Source organism: Salmo trutta, chromosome 23, assembly GCF_901001165.1.
Source record: "Salmo trutta chromosome 23, fSalTru1.1, whole genome shotgun sequence".
In the NCBI taxonomy this organism is placed as follows: Eukaryota; Metazoa; Chordata; class Actinopteri; order Salmoniformes; family Salmonidae; genus Salmo; species Salmo trutta.
This window is the reverse complement of record NC_042979.1, coordinates 11,455,668-11,474,801: the sequence shown is the minus strand read 5'-3', so window position 1 is coordinate 11,474,801 and position 19,134 is coordinate 11,455,668. Positions and strand designations below refer to the sequence as shown.

General features: G+C 43.6%; 1 protein-coding gene across 1 annotated transcript in view; it reads left to right on the top strand.

The window, feature by feature from the left end:
- The window catches only part of LOC115159338 (malignant fibrous histiocytoma-amplified sequence 1 homolog), a 33,091-nt gene extending 16,719 nt beyond the window's left edge, over nt 1–16,372 (top strand). Inside the window, exons 2-3 of the mRNA XM_029708928.1 lie at nt 14,644–14,984; nt 15,183–16,372. Coding sequence (XP_029564788.1) covers nt 14,644–14,774 — 131 coding nt within the window. The 3' untranslated portion in view covers nt 14,775–14,984; nt 15,183–16,372. The remainder of the gene's footprint in view (nt 1–14,643; nt 14,985–15,182) is intronic.
- Nucleotides 16,373–19,134: the final 2,762 nt, after the last annotated feature.

The window sequence follows — 19,134 nt, the reverse complement described above, 5'->3', positions numbered from 1 at the left end:
AAAGCAAAACATTAGATTATGTTAGGAGAGTACATAGCCAAAAATAATCACACAGCCATTTTCAAAGCAAGCATATATGTCACAAAAACCCAAACCACAGCTAAATGCAGCACTAACCTTTGATCTTCATCAGATGACACTCCTAGGACATTATGTTATACAATACATGCATGTTTTGTTCAATCAAGTTCATATTTATATCAAAAAACAGCTTTTTACATTAGCATGTGATGTTCAGAACTAGCATACCCACCGAAAACTTCCAGTGAATTTACTAAATTACTCATGATAAACGTTGACAAAATACATAACAATTATTTTAAGAATTATAGATACAGAACTCCTTTATGCAAACGCTATGTCCGATTTTAAAATAGCTTTTCGGCGAAAGCACATTTTGCAATATTCTAAGTACATAGCTCAGCCATCACGGCTAGCTAATTTGACACCCACCAAGTTTGAGGCAACCTAAACTCAGAATTACTATTAGAAAAATTTGATTACCTTTGCTGTTCTTCGTCAGAATGCACTCCCAGGACTTCTACTTCAACAACAAATGTTGTTTTGGTTCCAAATAATCCATAGTTATATCCAAATACCTCCGTTTTGTTTGTGCGTTCAGGTCACTATCCGAAGGGTAACGCGCGAGCGCATTTCGTGACAAAAAAATTCAAAATATTCCTTTACCGTACTTAGAAGCATGTCAAACGCTGTTTAAAATCAATTTTTATGCTATTTTTCTCGTAAAATAGCGATAATATTCCAACCGGACAAAGTTGTATTCATTCAAAGAGTGAAAGAAAAAAATGGTGAGGTCCAGTCTCACTGTCCCCAGTCAGACCACTTACAAACTCTGCTGCTGTACTTTGCCCAGAGACAGGAGACGCGTCATTCCGCTTTCTGAACGCTTTAGAGAGCCAATGGAAGCCTTAGAAAGTGTTACGTAACAGCACAGATGCTGTAATTTCAATAGAGATGCAACAGAAGGACTACAAATTGTCAGACAGGCCACTTCCTGCATGGAATCTTCTCAGGGTTTTGCCTGCCATATGAGTTATGTTATACTCACAGACACCATTCAAACAGTTTTAGAAACTTTTTAGAGTGTTTTCTATCCAAATCTACTAATTATATGCATATTCTCGTTTCTGGGCAAGAGTAGTAACCAGTTTAAATCGGGTACTTTTTTATCCGGCCGTGAAAATACTGCCCCCTAGCCCAGACAGGTTAACTTGGGCCAAATGTTTTGGGTAGCCTTCCACAAGCTTCCCAGAATAAATTGGGTGAATTGTGGCCCATTCCTCCTGACAGAGCTGGTGTAACTGAGTCAGGTTTGTAGGCCTCCTTGCTCGCACACGCCTTTTCAGTTCTGGCCACATATTTTCTATGGGATTAAGGTCAGGGCTTTGTGATGGCCACTCCAATACCTTGACTTTATTGTCCTTAAGCCATTTTGCCACAACTTTGGAAGTATGCTTGGGGTCATTGTCCATTTGGAAGACCCATTTGTAACCAAGCTTTAACTTCCTGACTGATGTCTTGAGATGTTGCTTCAATATATCCACATAATTTCCCTTCCTCATGATGCCATCTATTTTGTGAAGTGCACCAGTCCCTCCTGCAGCAAAGCACCCCCACAACATGATGCTGCCACCCCCTTGCTTCACGGTTGGGATGGTGTTCTTCGGCTTGCAAGCCTCCCCTTTTTCCTCCAAACCTAACGATGGTCATTATGGCCAAACAGTTATATTTTTGTTTCATCAGACCAGAGGACATTTCTCCAAAAAGTATGATCTTTGTCCCCATGTGCAGTTGCAAACTGTAGTCTGGCTTTTTTATGGTGGTTTTGGAGCAGTGGCTTTTTCCTTGCTGAGCAGCCTTTCAGGTTATGTCGATATAGGACCCGTTTTACTGTGGATCTAGATACTTTTGTACCGGTTTCCTCCAGCATCTTCACAAGGTCCTTTGCTGCTGTTCTGGGATTGATTTGCACTTTTCGCACCAAAGTACGTTCATCTCTAGGAGACAGAACGCATCTCCTTCCTGAGCGGTATAACGGCTGCGTGGTCCCATGGTGTTTATACTTGCGTACTACAGTTTGTACAAATGAGCGTACCTTCAGGCGTTCGGAAATTGCTCCCAAGGATGAACCAGACTTGTGGAGTTCTACAAAAAAAAATTCTGAGGTCTTGGCTGATTTCTTTTCATTTTCCAATGATGTCAAGCAAAGAGGCACCGAGTTTGAAGGTAGGCCTTGAAATACATCCACAGGTACACCTCCAATTGACTCAAATGATGTCAATTAGCCTGACAGAAGCTTCTAAAGCCATTACATAATTTTCAGACATTTTCCAAGTTGTTTAAAGGCACAGTATGTCCTAACCGTCTTAACAAAACTATAGTTTATTAACAAGAAATTTGTGGAGTGGTTGAAAAACAAGTTATAATGACTCCAACATAAGTGTATGTAAACTTCTGACTTCAACTGTATGTGGGCCTGTTTAACTGTAGGACAGAGGACACTCCAGCTGAATAAGTGAAAGGAAATCTTCTGAAGTAATTCGAGGTTGTTGAGATACAGGCAAGTCTTCTGTCGTGATAAATCACCCTGAAAATACCACAATTATTTAGGCCTGGTGCTGTTTGCCTCAGAAAATATGTCTCTCTTCATGATCAGTGTTGGCTAACTGTGAGCTGAATTTAGACAGAAAATTGTTTGAGCAATTGTATTCCAGTCATACATACGGTACAGCTGTTTGTTTTGTCCCATGAACACTTAAGGTACATTCCTGGAGAGCTGGAAGTACTTGACCCAAATTTGACAGTAAAAAGTTTGACAGAAGCATGTCTCTGCTTGGATGCGCTGGTGAAAACGTAATGGTATGTCAGGACTGGATAGTTATCATAGGATATTATTACAACACAAACATTACAGTAGTAGCTCTGCCATTATCTCAGCTTTGTGTTTGTGGGTCGTAGTTCAAATTCAGTAGGTTTACAACACATCAGTTATTGCGTTGGGAGGTCTGACTCATTTCTTTCATGAGTCAAATCATATCAAATCAATTACCCTGGTTTGTCAAGGTAATTGAGATAATATGTACATGTAGGTAGATTTATTAAAGTGACTATGTGTAGATAACAGTAGCAGCAGTGTAAAAGGGGGGGGGGGGGGCAATGCAAATAGTCTGGGTAGACATTTTATTAGATGTTCAGGAGTCATGGCTTAGGGGTAGAAGTTAAGTAGCCTTTTGGACCTAGACTGCGGTACCACTTGCCGTGTGGTAGTGGAGAGAACAGTCTATGATTAGGGTGGCTGAAGTCTGACAATTTTTAGGGCCTTCCTCTGACACCGCCTGGTATAGAGATCCTGGATGGCAGGAAGCTTGGCCCCAGTGATGTACTGGGCCGTACGCACTACCTGTAGTCTGTAGTGCCTTGCGGTCGGAGGCCGAGCAGTTGCCTACCAGGCAGTAATGCAACCTGTCAGGATGCTCTCGATGGTGCAGCTGTAGAACTTTTTGAGGATCTGAGGACCAGTCTCTTGAGGGGGAAGAGGTGTTGTCGTGCCCTCTTCACGACTGTGTTGATGTGCTTGGACCATGATAGTTTGTTAGTTATGTGGACACCAAGGAACGTGAAGCTGTCAACCTGCTCCACTACAACCCCGTCGATGAGAATGGTGTTGTGCTCAGTCCTCCTTTTCCTGTAGTCCACAATCATCTCCTTTATGTTGATCACGTTGAGGGAGAGGTTGTCCTGGCACCACACAGCCAGGTCTCTGACCTCCACCCTATAGGCTTTCTCATCGTTGTCGGTGATCAGGCCTAACACGGTTGTATCATTTGCAAACTTAATGATGGTGTTGGAGTCGTGCCTGGCCATGAAGTCATGAGTGAACAGGGAGTACAGGAGGGGACTGAGCACACACCCCTGAGGGGCCCCCATGTTGAGGATCAGCGTGGCGGCTGTGTTACCTACCCTTACCAACTGGGGGTGGGCCATCAGGAAGTCCAGGATCCAGTTGCAGAGGGAGGTGTTTAGTCCCAGGGTCGTTAGCTTCGTGATGAGCTTTGAGGGCACTATGGTGTTGAACGCTGAGCAATGAATAACATTCTCACATAGGTGTTCCTTTTGTCCAGGTGTGAAAGGACAGTGTGGATTGAGATTGCATCATCTGTGGATCTGTTGGAGCGGTATGCAAATTGGAGTCAGTCTAGGGTTTCTGGGATAATGGTGTTGATATGATCTATGACCAGCCTTTCAAAGCACTTCATGGCTACAGATGCGAGTGCTATGGGTCGGTAGTCATTTAGGCAGGTTACCTTAGTCCCTGTGCCCAAGAACACTATGGTGGTCTGCTTGAAACATGTTGGTATTACAGTCTTGGGAGAGGTTGAAAATGTCAGTGAAGATATTTGCATGTAGGTGAGTGCATGCTCGGAGTACACGTCCTGGTAATCCATCTGGCCCTGCGGCCTTGTGAATGTTGACCTGTTTAAAGGTCTTACTCACATCGGCTACGGCGAGCGTGATCACATAGTCGTCTGGAACAGCTAATGCTCTCATGCATGTTTCAGTGTTACTTGCCTTGAAGCGAGCGTAGAAGTAATTTAGCTCGTCTGGTAGGCGCATGTCACTGGGCAGCTCGCGGCTGTGCTTCCCTTTGTAGTCTAATACTTTGCAAGCCCTGCCCCATCCGACGAGCATTTGAGCCGTTGTAGTACAATTCAATCTTAGTCCTGTATTGATGCTTTGCCTGTTAGATGGTTCTTCGGAGGGCATAGCGGGATTTCTTATAAGCTTCCGGGTTAGAGTCCCGCTCCTTGAAAGCGGCAGCTCTACCTTTTAGCTCAGTGTGGATGTTACCTGTAATCCATGGCTTTTGAGGTATGTACGTACAGTCACTGTGGGAACGACGTCATCGATGCTCTTATTGATGAAGCCAATGACTGATATAGTGTACTCCTTAATGCCATCGGGAGAATCCCGGAACATTTTCCAGTCTGTGCTAGCAAAACAGTCCTGTAGCTTAGCATCTGCTTCATCTGGCCACTTTTTTATTGATCTAGTCACTGGTGCTTCCTGCTTTAGTTTTTGCTTGTAAGCAGGAATCGGGAGGATAGAATTATGGTCAGATTTGCCAAATGGAGGGAGAGCTTTGCACGTGTCTCTGTGTGTGGAGTAAAGATGTTTTTCCCTCTGGTTGCACATGTAACATGCTGATAGAAATTAGGTAAAACGGATTTAAGTTACCCTGTATTGAAGTCCCCGGCCTCTAGGATCACCACCTCCTGGATGAGCATTTTCTTGTTTGCTTATGGCTTTATACAGCTCGTTGAGTGCGGTCTTAGTGCCAGCATCGGTTTGTGGTGGTAAATAGACAGCTACGAAGAATATAATGAAAACGTCTTGGCATATAGTGTGGTCTACAGCTTATCATGTGATACTCTACCTCAGGCGAGCAAAACCTTGAGACTTCCTTAAATTTCATGCACCAGCTGTTGTTTACAAATATATATAGACCGTCACCCCTTGTCATACCAGTCACCCCTTGTCATCCCGCCGAAAAAGTGTAAAACCTGCCAGCTGTATGTTATTCATGTCGTCGTTCAGCCACGACTCTGTGAAACATAAGATATTACAGTTTTTAACCTCTCTTGGGTAGGTGGGACGTGACCGTCCCACCTGTGGGACACACTATTCAACAGCCAGTGAAATAGCAGGGCGCCAAATTCAAAACGACAATCTCATAATTCAAATTTCTCAAACATACAACTATTATATCCCATTTTAAAGATAAGATTCTCGTTAATCCAACCACATTGTCCGATTTCAAAAAGGCATTACGTCGAAAGCATAGCATTAGATTATGTTAGCACATCACCTTGACAAGAAAAACCACACAGCCATTTTCCAAACAAGGAGAGGCGTCACAAAAACCAGAAATACAGCTAAAATTAAGCACTAACCTTTGATCTTCATCAGATGGCACTCATAGGACTTCATGTTACACAATACATGTATGTTTTGCTCGATAAAGTTCATATTTATATCACAAAACCCCATTTTACATTGGCCCGTAATGTTCAGAAATGTTTTTCCTTCAAAAACTTCCGGTGAATGAGCACATCAATTTATAGAAATACTCATCATAAACGTTGATAAAATATTAAACTGTTATTCAAAGAATTATAGATAAACATTTCCTTAATGCAACCGCTGTGACAGATTTCAAAAAAGCTTCACGGGGAAAGCACACTTTGCAATAATCTGAGTACGGCGCTCAGAAAACAACATCAGGCAATACAGATACCCGCCATTTTGGAGTCATCTAAAATCATAAATAGCATTATAAATATTCCCTTACCTTTGATCTTCATCAGAATGCACTCCCAGGAATCCCAGGTCCACAATAAATGTTGTTTTGTTTGATAAAGTCCATAATTTATGTCCAAATACCTCCTTTTTGTTAGCGCGTTCAGTAAGCTACTCCAAATGTAGGAAGAGCGCCGGAAATTTCACGACGAAAAGTAAAAAAAGCTATATTTACGTTCGTAGAAACATGTCAAATGATGTATAGCATCAATCTTTAGGGCCTTTTTAACATAAATCTTCAATAATATTCCAACCGGACGATTCCAATGTCTTCAAAAATGTAATGGAACACAGCTACCTCTCACGTGAGTGCCCCGCCACTGAACTCATGTCCTTTTCTGAGTCACCAACTTCCAGGCCTTCTTGTTCGCTCTATATTCACAGTAGAAGCCTGAAACAACGTTCTAAAGACTGTTGACATCTAGTGGAAGCCTTAGGAAGTGCAAAATGAACCCTAAGTCACTGTATACTGTAAAGGCAATCACTTGAAAAAACTACAAGCCTCAGATTTCCCACTTCCTGGTTGGATTTTTCTCAGGTTTTTGCTTGCCATATGAGTTCTGTTATACTCACAGACATCATTCAAACAGTTTTAGAAACTTCAGAGTGTTTTCTACCCAAATCTACTAATAATATGCATATCCTACCTTCTGGGCCCAAGGTAGCAGGCAGTTTAATTTAGGCACGCTTTTCATCCAGAATTCCGAATGCTGCCCCCTATCCTAGTGAAGTAAATGTCCTGTTGGTAGAATATATACTGCTCAAAAAAATAAAGGGAACACTTAAACAACACATCCTAGATCTGAATGAAAGAAATAATCTTATTAAATACTTTTTTCTTTACATAGTTGAATGTGCTGACAACAAAATCACACAAAAATAATCAATGGAAATCCAATTTATCAACCCATGGAGGTCTGGATTTGGAGTAAGACTCAAAATTAAAGTGGAAAACCACACTACAGGCTGATCCAACTTCGATGTAATGTCCTTAACCTCTTACATCTGCTCCAATATCCAATGATGATTATTCTAAGTACATAGCCCAGCCATCACGGGCTAGCTATTTAGACACCCGGCAAGTTTAGCCTTCACCAAAATCAGATTTACTATAAGAAAAATGGTCTTACCTTTCCTGTTCTTCGTCAGAATGCACTCCCAGGACTTCTACTTCAATAACAAATGTTGGTTTGGTCCCAAATAATCCATCGTTATATCCAAACAGCGGCGTTTTGTTCGTGCGTTCTAGACACTATCCGAATGGTAAAGAAGGGTCGTGCGCATGGTGCATTTCTTGACAAAAAATGTCTAAATATTCCATTACCGTACTTCGAAGCATGTCAACCGCTGTTTAAAATCAATTTTTATGCAATTTATCTCGTAACAAAGCGATAATATTCCGACCGGGAATCTGCGTTTCGGTAAAAAGAGGGAAAAACAGAAAGGCGGGGGCGGCCAGTGCACGCGCCTAAGCCTTTTGTCTGCTGATAGACCACTTAGCAAAAGCGCTCGTGTGTTTCAGCCAGGGCTTTGAATTACGTCATTCAGGTTTTTCCCGGGCTCTGAGAGCCCATTGGAGCCGTAGGAAGTGTCACGTAACAGCAGAGATCCTTTGTAATGAATAGAGATGACAAAGAAGGGCAAGAAATGGTCAGACAGGGTACTTCCTATACAGAATCTTCTCACGTTTTGGCCTGCCAAATGAGTTCTGTTATACTCACAGACACCATTCAAACAGTTTTAGAAACTTTGGAGTGTTTTCTATCCAAAGCTAATAATTATATGCATATTCTAGTTTCTGGGCAGGACTAATAATCAGATTAATTCGGGTACGTTTTTTATCCAGCCGTGAAAATACTGCCCCCTAGCCATAAGAGGTTAAAACAAGTCAAAATGAGGCTCAGTAGTGTGTGTGGCCTCCACGTGCCTGTATGACCTCCCTACAATGCCTGGGCATGCTCCTGATGAGGTGGCGGTTGGGCTCCTGAGGGATCTCCTCCCAGACCTGGACTAAAGCATCCGCCAACTCCTGGACAGTCTGTGGTGCAACGTGGCGTTGGTGGATGGAGCGAGACATGATGTCCCAGATGTGCTGAATTGGATTCAGGTCTGGGAAACGGGCGGGCCAGTCCATAGCATCAATGCCTTCCTCTTGCAGGAACTGCTGACACACTCCAGCCAGATGAGGTCTGGCATTATCTTGCATTAGGAGGAACCCAGGGCCAACCGCACCAGCATATGGTCTCACAAGGGGTCTAAGGATCTCATCTCGGTACCTAATGGCAGTCAGGCTACCTCTGGCGAGCACATGGAGGGCTGTGCGGCCCCCCCAAAGAAATGCTACCCCACACCATCACTGACCCACCGCCAAACCGGTCATGCTGGAGGATGTTGCAGGCAGCAGAACGTTCTCCACGGCGTCTCCAGACTCTGTCACGTGCTCAGTGTGAACCTGCTTTCATCTGTGAAGAGCACAGGGCGCCAGTGGCGAATTTGACAATCTTGGTGTGCTCTGGCAAATGCCAAACGTCCTGCACGGTGTTGGGCTGTAAGCACAACCCCCACCTGTGGACGTCGGGCCCTCATACCACCCTCATGAAGTATGTTTCTGACCGTTTGAGCAGACACATGCACATTTGTGGCCTGCTGGAGGTCATTTTGCAGGGCTCTGGCAGTGCTTCTCCTGCTCCTCCTTGCACAAAGGCGGAGGTAGCGGTCCTGCTGCTGGGTTGTTGCCCTCCTACGGCCTCCTCCACGTCTCCTGATGTATTGGCCTGTCTCCTGGTAGCGCCTCCATGCTCTGGACACTACGCTGACAGACACAGCAAACCTTCTTGCCACAGCTCACATTGATGTGCCATCCTGGATGAGCTGCACTACCTGAGCCACTTGTGTGGGTTGTAGACTCCGTCTCATGCTACCACTAGAGTGAAAGCACCGCCAGCATTCAAAAGTGACCAAAACATCAGCCAGGAAGCATAGGAACTGAGAAGTGGTCTGTGGTCCCCACCTGCAGAACCACTCCTTTATTGGGGGTGTCTTGCTAATTGCCTATAATTTCCACCTGTTGTCTATTCCATTTGCACAACAGCATGTGAAATGTATTGTCAATCAGTGTTGCTTCCTAAGTGGACAGTTTGATTTCACAGAAGTGTGATTGACTTGGAGTTACATTGTGTTGTTTAAGTGTTCCCTTCATTTTTTTGAGCAGTGTACTTGCTCGTAGTTCGTCTATTTTATTATCCAGTGATTGTACGTTGACTAATAGGATTGATGGTAAAGGCAGATTACCCTCTCACCGTTGGATCCTTACATGGCACCCAGACCTACGTCTCCGTCTCTTTCTCCTGCGAATGACGGGGATGAGGGCCTTGTCGGGTGTTTGGAGTAAATCCTTCGTGTCAGACTCGTTGAAGGAAAAAATATATTTATCTTCCAGGACAGGGTGAGTAATCGCTGTCTTGATATCTAGAAGCTCTTTTCGGTCATAAGAGACAGTGGCAGAAACATTAGGTACAAAATAAGTTACAAATAACGTTTAAAAACATTTACAATTGGTTAGGGGGCCGTAAAATGGCAGCCATCTCCTCCGGCGCCTTTCTCAGATAAACCATGTGTTTTTTAAGTTACACGTGACGTGGCGTGTTCAGTGTTTAGGTCAATTCCCTGTCTGATTATTCTGTTTCAACAGAAAACTGTAGTCAGTCCCGTGTGACTAATTAGAGCACGGGAGCTGGTGGAAATCCTCCTCTGGTGTGTGTGCATGCTAATGATGGTGAGTGTGGATACAGCGGCGGGGGTTCCAGGATCTCTCACACACAGCCCCTCCCAGTTGTAGTCCCTTTGTGTGCACACAGCCCCCCCCCCCCAACAGGACTCAGGCTGCAGGGGTGTAGCTTGAATACAGCCACTACCCTCCTTTGTCCCCCTGCCTCAGAGAGGCTGGTGCTTCCTCCCTGTTTCAATCCACGTGAGTCCCAGCGGTATCTTTGTGTGCACAACACACACACACTAGTTATACATCTAGAAGGCTAGACCTGTGGGGCATGTTTTGTGAAAGGGGGTGGCAGGCTGTAGGCTGATAGGAGGTTGGTAGTGTTGTTCTGTTACCCTTTGGGTGGATATGCTCCAAGAGCATAACAATGTAATGCTGCAGTAGACGGGTGGGGCTGGGACATGTGTAGATGCTATCACGAGGACCATCATCCATGGGGTTGGGGATTAAACTGTGGAATTGGTTCCTAAAATCCCTTTGCTGTGACCTAAGCTGATTTTTAGTATTGAAACCAAATATGATCTTTTGTGCTTTGTCCAATCCCCCCTCTGCCCTGTTTAGCCCTAAAGGTGATTATGAATATGGCTATGCTCCCTGTGTTTGTCCTCTGTGTGTGTTCTTCTGTTTGGTGTAGTGTATCTATTCCAATGGCGGTTGTGTTAGCTCTGAATAGGCCAATGAAGGAAGAGGAGTTCTCCTCTTTACCCTTCGTTAATATGGAGTAACCTAATGTAGCAGGCGTAAAAGAAATGCCGGGGTCGTCAGAACCCGTACGCATCCGGTTTTCAGGCTTCACCTCTACTCTCATTTCCCCCTGAAAACTGGATGCTTCCGGCTTCTACCAACCCCCCGAGGGTGAGTGTGGATACTGGGCAGAAGGCAGCTAGCTGCCCGCCCTGTTTGCTTTAGGCCTGATCTGGGCACACTGCCAGCTTTGTCACGGCATTGGCTGTTTCTCAGCCCGCGAGGGAAAGTCGCCTCTTCTCGGTGGCATTGCCTTCGTTTCTGTTAGAACAGCTGTGAAGAACTCTGGCTTTTTATCGATCTTCTCAAACCCCAGTGTGAGTTCTCACCTACCAGCGTGGAGCGTGGCAGATGTGGAAAGAGGGAGGGACCCCTCCTTTTTGTTGTATAATGAACGATGTAACCTGAGGATGAGTAAGAGGGAATTAGTGTGTTAGAAGACGATGATTGAAACTTGGGGAAATGTTGATGTTGTGACAGAACGGAGGAGGGACGAGGCCTGTAAAATCAGTCTTGATTGGATGCTGAGGGTCATTCCCTTTTGTGGGGGATGGGGGCTGACTACAAGTGACCCATTTTGATCTTCCTACAGAAACATTGTGTACAGAGAAAGATGTATAAACGAGAAAGTAATTGAGTCCGACACCCTCAGAAACCAGGCCCTTTCATGTGTTCACATGCCCCTCCTCCATCCCTCTGAGTGTGCGTTGTTATCGATCATTGTCAATAGCCTTCTTTGAAATGAACCCCCCCCAACCCCTCTTCGCGCCTCTCCCTCTCTTTCCAATGATGCCTAAAGCCGGGAAAAAAGGGGAAGCGAAGGACTGAGTCCATTGTGGAAAGGCCAGACGTGGACATTCTCAGCTAGACTCCTCCTGTGTTTTTCCAAACACATCCAACATCCTACTGGGACATTCTTGGAAACAGGAAAAAAATATTTATTTTTATTTTTTCTTCTAGCAAGCCTGGAGAAATAGCAGTTTTCCTTTTATGGTGGTAGAGTTCAGTGGAGAGGGAAAAGAGCAGAAATGGACAGCCTGGCAGAAGATCAAGCCCAGCAGGGCAGCAGCACAGGAATGTACATGCTCATTATCCTACCTGCTTTCTGATGCTATTGTGAGGAGGGGGGAGTGGAGGCGAATAGCACATTCCTAGTCCTTGATGTCAGGGCCAACAGAGTCCTCTGTCCATCTGCATACTGTATGACTAGCCTACACCCAGTGAGCAGTGAAGGAGGTGAGACTGGAGTGAGCGTTTTTACTGTCCTCTGTCTGACTCTCTGACCCAGATGAGGGGAGCGGCAGAGATAACTAACTGGCTGTGTGATTCAGCACGTATACTTCCTGTAACAGACTCCCCACTGTTTCCACACAGAGCGATCTGGTGCCAGCAACATTCTCAGGAATGAACCGCTAATACATCACATGTCAGGACGTCCTGTATAGCAAAACTGTGATGTTATACATTCCGACTGTATTGCAGTGAACAGCAGCACTACAAGCACAATACTGTTAAAAATCACACCTTTTTTACCAGGACAAAAAATACCATGACTTCTTAACCTTTATTCCAGTCTGTCTGTTTCCGGTGCTAAACAACTCCAGCATGCTAGTTGGACCCCCTGCTTTGTCCCGATGAGAAGAGAAAATCAATGGGTTAAGTGCTGCTAAGGACAGGCTATTAGATTGGGTGTGTAGAGCAGTAGCCTGAGGGAAGAACAGGCATTGGGATGAATCCTATACATTGTGTTGAGTGTAGGGAAGAAAATCTGTGTGAACTAAGTTTTCAGGACTAAGACACACAGAGAAATGAACAGCGCTTGAAATGATTAGATATACCAAGACCAGAGCAAATATCAACCATGGTAACAAACTAGCCATATCCTTGGTAACAAAAAAAAACCCATTGCCTTTTGGATAGGGTTGCTACGAGGGTTTTAGTTTTACAGCATGGTGACAGTCATGGTCACACAGACACAGCCTAGGAGACGGTACTGGAGATGAACAGTGTTGATCCAGCAGGTCATGACGATATGAGGTACACTTAGTAAAACCAGGGTAATCTTTTGCTGTAGCAGATAAGCCCAGATCAGACCCTGCCGGGGATGGGGCAGTACAATATTAGTGAGCTATCTAGGCAGACTAACAAAGACAAACAAGAGGGGTGCATCATTATTTAACCAAGGAAAAGGATCATCGGGCCTAATCCATTCTTACAGCTAAACCATTCAAATCATGTGAGCTCTGAGCATGGTACAAGCCAGTGAGTATAGATGATTCTGTCAAAGTAGCATGCAACATCTGTCTCCCCCCCTCCTCTAACATATTGATTGGGCTTGCCTTTATATCACACGAGATTTTATAATATAACCATTAATGATAGAGAATGTAGTGACATAGTACTACTGATGGGATTTAACCACTGTTTGTCTCATGGACTTCCAAGCACTATGTGAGTACATTATCCAGTTGGCTATAGTAGCAGTGTGTGGTCAGACTGGCTGTCTGTGTACAGACAGAGCATGTACTAAACCCACTCACTGTCTGATGGGTGTAGTCTTGTGCTGCACTGCATTACTGTCAGAGGCAGGCAGCCAGCCAGCCAGACAGGATGACCGTAATCTTATTCGGTGACGGATGATGTAACAACTCATTGTTTCTGCCTGCCTCAATCGGACCGATACCCCGCCATCATCACAAACAGACCTACGCACAGCATCCCAACATGCCCTGTTAGTTGCGAACTGGCTGACAGCGTTTGGAGGAACCCTGGCTGTGCCACACAGGACTTTTAGAACCACAGCCTCTTTCCATTAAGGATGCAGCGGAGAATGAAGGACAATTGGGATGTTTGTTTTTACCTTTAGCTGTGTTTCTGATTCTGTTCGTGCTGCACCTGCTCTGTTTCCTGCTATTGTTCTGAAAACAGAAAGAAGAGGTCTTTTCAAAGATGTTCTGCATCGATCCCTCCATTTAAACAAACTAATGCTTTAAGGGTAATAATTAAGGTTTAGTTTTCTAGAAGATGATGTGTAAATCTACCAACAGCCTGAAGCCTGTTTTACATATTGCTCGTTAGATATGAAGTGGTCCTGGATAGAGAACGAAGTTCAGGCATGTTTTTCTGTACATTCACGATCACACAACACAGTGGTTAAAGGCCTGCAAGATGGCCTGTTAGTGAGACAAATGGGGCGTTTTTTGTTTTTCCCATAATTAGGACATAACATGTGACGTACAGCCTGTTCTGTGCTGATAGTCAGGAAACGGCCTTGGTTACAGAACATGTGGTGATAAACACCCGTGCACGTTCACATGCACGCGCATATTCAAACACACGCAGGCATACACGCACCAGCTCTTTCTCTCACTAACATACATTCCCCAACACACTGCCAGTACCTTGTGATTTTGCTGACGAGGACACACCCTTTGAATATGAGGGGATCTGCAGCTATTAAACAAAGCCTGTTGGAGCCCTCCACTCCAGAGGTCTCAAGGGAAATGAACATGCAGTTATTTGTCTCTGTAGCAGGCTCTGGCAATCAGTGGTAATGCAGTGAAATTGCCATCTAGTGGACAAATAAAGAATTATTTTGTTTCAGCTCAAATCTTGGCAAAACATTCATTTTGGATGCTGTACAAAATCCACTATATCCTGATATCATTGGATAAATAATCTCTGTCGGTTGGATAATTTGAGTATTATTTTTAAACTAACTCTCCCCCTGTCTTGCTCTTTCTTAGGTGAGCTTCTTAGCCAGCCGCGCCCTGAGGGGCTGACTGAGATAATCTGCCCAAAGAATGGTTTGGAGCGGGTCGACGTGGCGCTGGTTTACCCACCTACGCCCACTGTGGTCAGCCCCTGTCTCAAATGAGCACTGCGGCCTGGCCTCTACTGTCCTGTCTGACTGTACCCTCACGCCCGACTCTCTAGCCAACACCTGCTGCACACCTGAGTCTGAACCCCACACCCCAGCTCTCCCTCTGAATCCCCTCAACCCACCCAGGAAGCAGCCAGACTGGACACAGCCATGCAAGGTCACAGAGATATGCACCGTCAGCTGGATGCAGTAGAGCTTATAACTGTAAGTATCTTCCAGAAAGGGTCATAGGTTGGTACCTAGAGGGTTAGACGCTTAGAAGCTTCTATATACTGTGTAAATGGACATCTAACCTGTAATTGAATATTCCTGATGGCATTGATGATAGTGAAGCTGTACTACATATCGCAAAGTATATAAGTAAGAGTATGTTATATTCTTTGTCTTTTTTTTAATTTGCAGGTTATCCAACTGTTCTTACACTGCCTCACTATGATGACAAATACCATTATTACAGGACCTTCACCTTGGTCGATTTTTAAGACTCATCAACAAGCAGTGTCTTTTCCAACTGTCTTACTCCACGCTGCCCTCCAGATCTATGACAAACCTCTGCCTACAGCCTAACCAAGACGAAACACAGGAAATCCACCATATCAACATCTATCCACGCTATCAATTAAACAATCGAGAGATGAGGGGGCAAAGACTTGGATGGATATCTCTCTTTACTACTTAGTGGCATCATGAAATGTTGGAAACCTCTTGGCTGGACTGCTACCCCATTCTAATTTCCCCTTTTATGCTCATTTTCCTGTCCACGTGTAAAGGCTGTGATTTGAAGAACATAGGAAAGAGAACTGACTGAACCTCCTATATCATGCTATGACCGACAGTTGTGGGGTCTATCCGCCTGTCTGTTTCTGTGTCTGTCAACCAAATACAGTCTTTTGTATAGCCAAACACATGAACACCACCTACTCTTAAAGAACACAACACACGTTACCCATGTACGGACCTTAACCTTTGCTTTAGCTTGCAAAGGGGCAGATGTATCGTATGAAGTAAATGCTGGAATGACATATTATGTGAAGTCAGTGGACTGTTTTATGCCAAGGAAATTCCACTTCAGCTGGACTTGTTTCATTGTAGCATATCCTGACTATGGTGTGATGTATTTGTGATTTTTGCCATTTCAGCTTTAGTAAGAAAAGTACTCAGTTTCACTTTAGACTCGTTCAAAAATGATCATTGTGTGTAAATAAAAGATGATCATGTTCTCTAAAGGAAACAGAAAAAGATGTCTGTAGGTATTGAGTTTGAAGTCTTCATAACACTATCTTTGGTTATGTTGAAATAGAGGAATTTATTTCAAGATGGTTTTCACTGGTATGGGGGAGATGCTGCAATACGTTTAAAACACGCAAGAAAAAAGTTTAACTTTTGTATATAATATCTTTATTTTTGTATATTGACAAGTTGTTACCACCCTCTTTCAACATTATTTGCAGTGCAATGTTGTGCATGGCTCACTTAGCCATTGTGAGAGTATAGGCTACATACAATTTTATAAGTAGCAGGTCAAACTGTCTCACCACAACATGAAAAAAAACACCAAATACAAAATAAACCAACTACTGGTTTAAATATGACCACGTTGTCTTTTTCATTTGTCTTTCTCTACACACTAATACTGATTATACATCTTTATGGGAAAGATACTTTGCCATTGGTCGCTGTGTTTAAATGACTTTACATAGAGGCCAATTAGTCATGACTGACGGCAGCAAACGGTCTCCCAGCACTGTGTATATCACATGTTTGATTGACTAAAGTCAGGAGTGGAGTCTCTGTACGCTCTCTCTTAGTAAAACTGCTCTAGCAGTAGAACATGGGCGCTTTGTTGCAACGCCATGAAGGTGGGTTCAGTTCCCAGGACGACCCAATGTTTTCAAGTGTATGCGCACGACTGTCGTTTCGAATAAAACCGTCTACTAAACGGATTATATTATATTGAATGACCACTCTCACCTCGGCCAACTACACACTCCCAGTTTAATTAGCCGAGGTGACGTTCCTGACCTGGACTCCCAGTTTAATTAGCTGAGGTCACGTTCCTGACCTGGACTCCCAGTCCAGGACAGAACGCAAGGATATTACACCGATTAGATTGACTAGAGTAAAAAAAAAAAAGATGACCTGCCATTTTTGAACCTCCTAATCTATAATCTACATTAGATCTACTTAGAGGGGGCACCTCCACTGCAGACTGATCAGGTCAGAGATCAATACTGTTCTAGCTAGGGCAACAAGAGAAGAGAGGATGAGATACAGGATATTGTGCTGTTAAGGTGAGGTATTCCACACAACAACAACATATGCGCTGAACTCATATAGGTGATCGAGACAGTCTAGAATCAAGGGAAAAAATATAACATGCTGCATAGACCATCTATTTTACAATCTGAATTTCACAGACTAGTTCACTGCACTTTCTGATACAAAGGAGCTCTCTTATATATCAGTTACTTACGTTACAGCTGGTCCAATGTTGACTGTTTGCCAAGGTAGCAGCAGCACAAAATCAGAGACTCCTACAGACATTTGAATGATTAGCCCCTCCAGTGATAAAACAGACCTCAGCAGCACACCTAATCATTTGAGGTGGAGATGAGTGGTCCCAAAAACTCAGTGGTGGAAAAGGTACTCAATTGTCATACTTGAGTAAAAGATTCCTTAATAGAAAATGACGAGTAGAAGTCACCCAGTAAAATACTACTAGTAAAAGTCTAAATCATTTCAAATTCCTTAAATTAACCAGACAGCACAATGTTCATGAAGCATTTGTGTTTAGCAAGTTCACCAGATCAGAGGCATGTTCTCTTGATAAGTGCATGAATTGTACCATTTTCCTGCTAAGCATTTTTATTTTAACCTTTATTTAACTAGGCAAGTCAGTTAAGAACAAATTCTTATTTACAATGACAGCCTACCCCGGCCAAACCCAAACGATGCTGGGCCAATTGTGCACCACCCTATGGGACTCCCAATCACAGCCAGATGTGATACCGCTTGGATTTGAACCAGGAACTGTGGTGGCGCCTCTTGCACTGAGATGCAGTGCCTTAGACCATTGCACCACTCGGGAACCCCAGCATTCAAAATGTAACAAGTACTTTTGAGTGTCAGGGAAAATGTATGGAGTAAAAAGTACATTATTTTCTTTAGGAATGTAGTGGATTAAAAGTAAAAGTTCTCAAAAATATAAATAGTAAAGTAAAGTACAGATACCCCCAAAAAAACTACTAAAATAGTACTTTGAAGTATTTTTACTTAAGTACTTTACACCACTGCAAAAACTCCAGTACAAGAACATGATCTTGTATTAAATACATATAAAGGTAGTTAGAGAAATGTGTGGCTTATGAAAAACAAGGCAACAGGAAGCATGTTGTCCCCCACGAATGATGCAGCCCCCCACCTTGTAGCCCCCGCCTTGTACCAATCAGTGGAATTGAGTAAATGCCAGATCTCTATAGCAAGATGCATCAGTTTCATCAAAATCCACCTGGTGCTGTCTGAGATATCACGTGACTAACGTACAAACGTACTAAAGAACGGAGACAGATGCACAGCTACCTCCCCGATTTCATCGTGGGGGTTAATCATTGAATTACTTACAGTATATGATCCCATCAAAATACTAGACTATTGGTCCTTTATGCTTATATTGCTCTGACTGAAAAACAGAAACCAAAATATATATTTTTAAAGGCAACAGTAAACCTGTCGTCTCCCCACGAATGATGCAGCAGCCCCCTTGGGCCAACCAGTGTAATTGTCTAAGTGATGGAGCCCCTTGGCAAGACGCATCATTCACCCAAGTGTCGTCAAAATCGGGCTAGTGGTGTTTGATATATCACGTGGGATAGCTAGACTCATATCCCTGAGAATGTGTGCCAAATTTCAGCACTCTGAGTCAAACAGATCAAGCGATATAAACATGTGCCCATTATAGCGCCACTGTCTGGTTGATATTAATGTTATTTCGTGTACTGAGTCTTGACAGTGTTTGCAAGATGTGTACCAATTATTTTGACAAAACGAAAATCCTTGACTGATTTATATGCATTTATGTGCCCGACCACACCAACTGGAATGTTTATTGGTCAATTGCGGCCATGTTGTTTTAGGTACTAGTCTGTAAAATATTGTGTTGAGAGACCTTTGTCCATAGATGCCACATAATCAAGTTTAGTGCAGATCGATTATTTGGTGCCAGAAGAGTAGCGTTTAAGTGTTTTTTACAAAATAAAAAATCCATCATGGCGGACCTTATGGCTTACTGAGGCAACTTTGTTCCTTGTGAGGAGAGGGGGCTATGTATTGAACTTCATGACTTTAGGTCAAACGG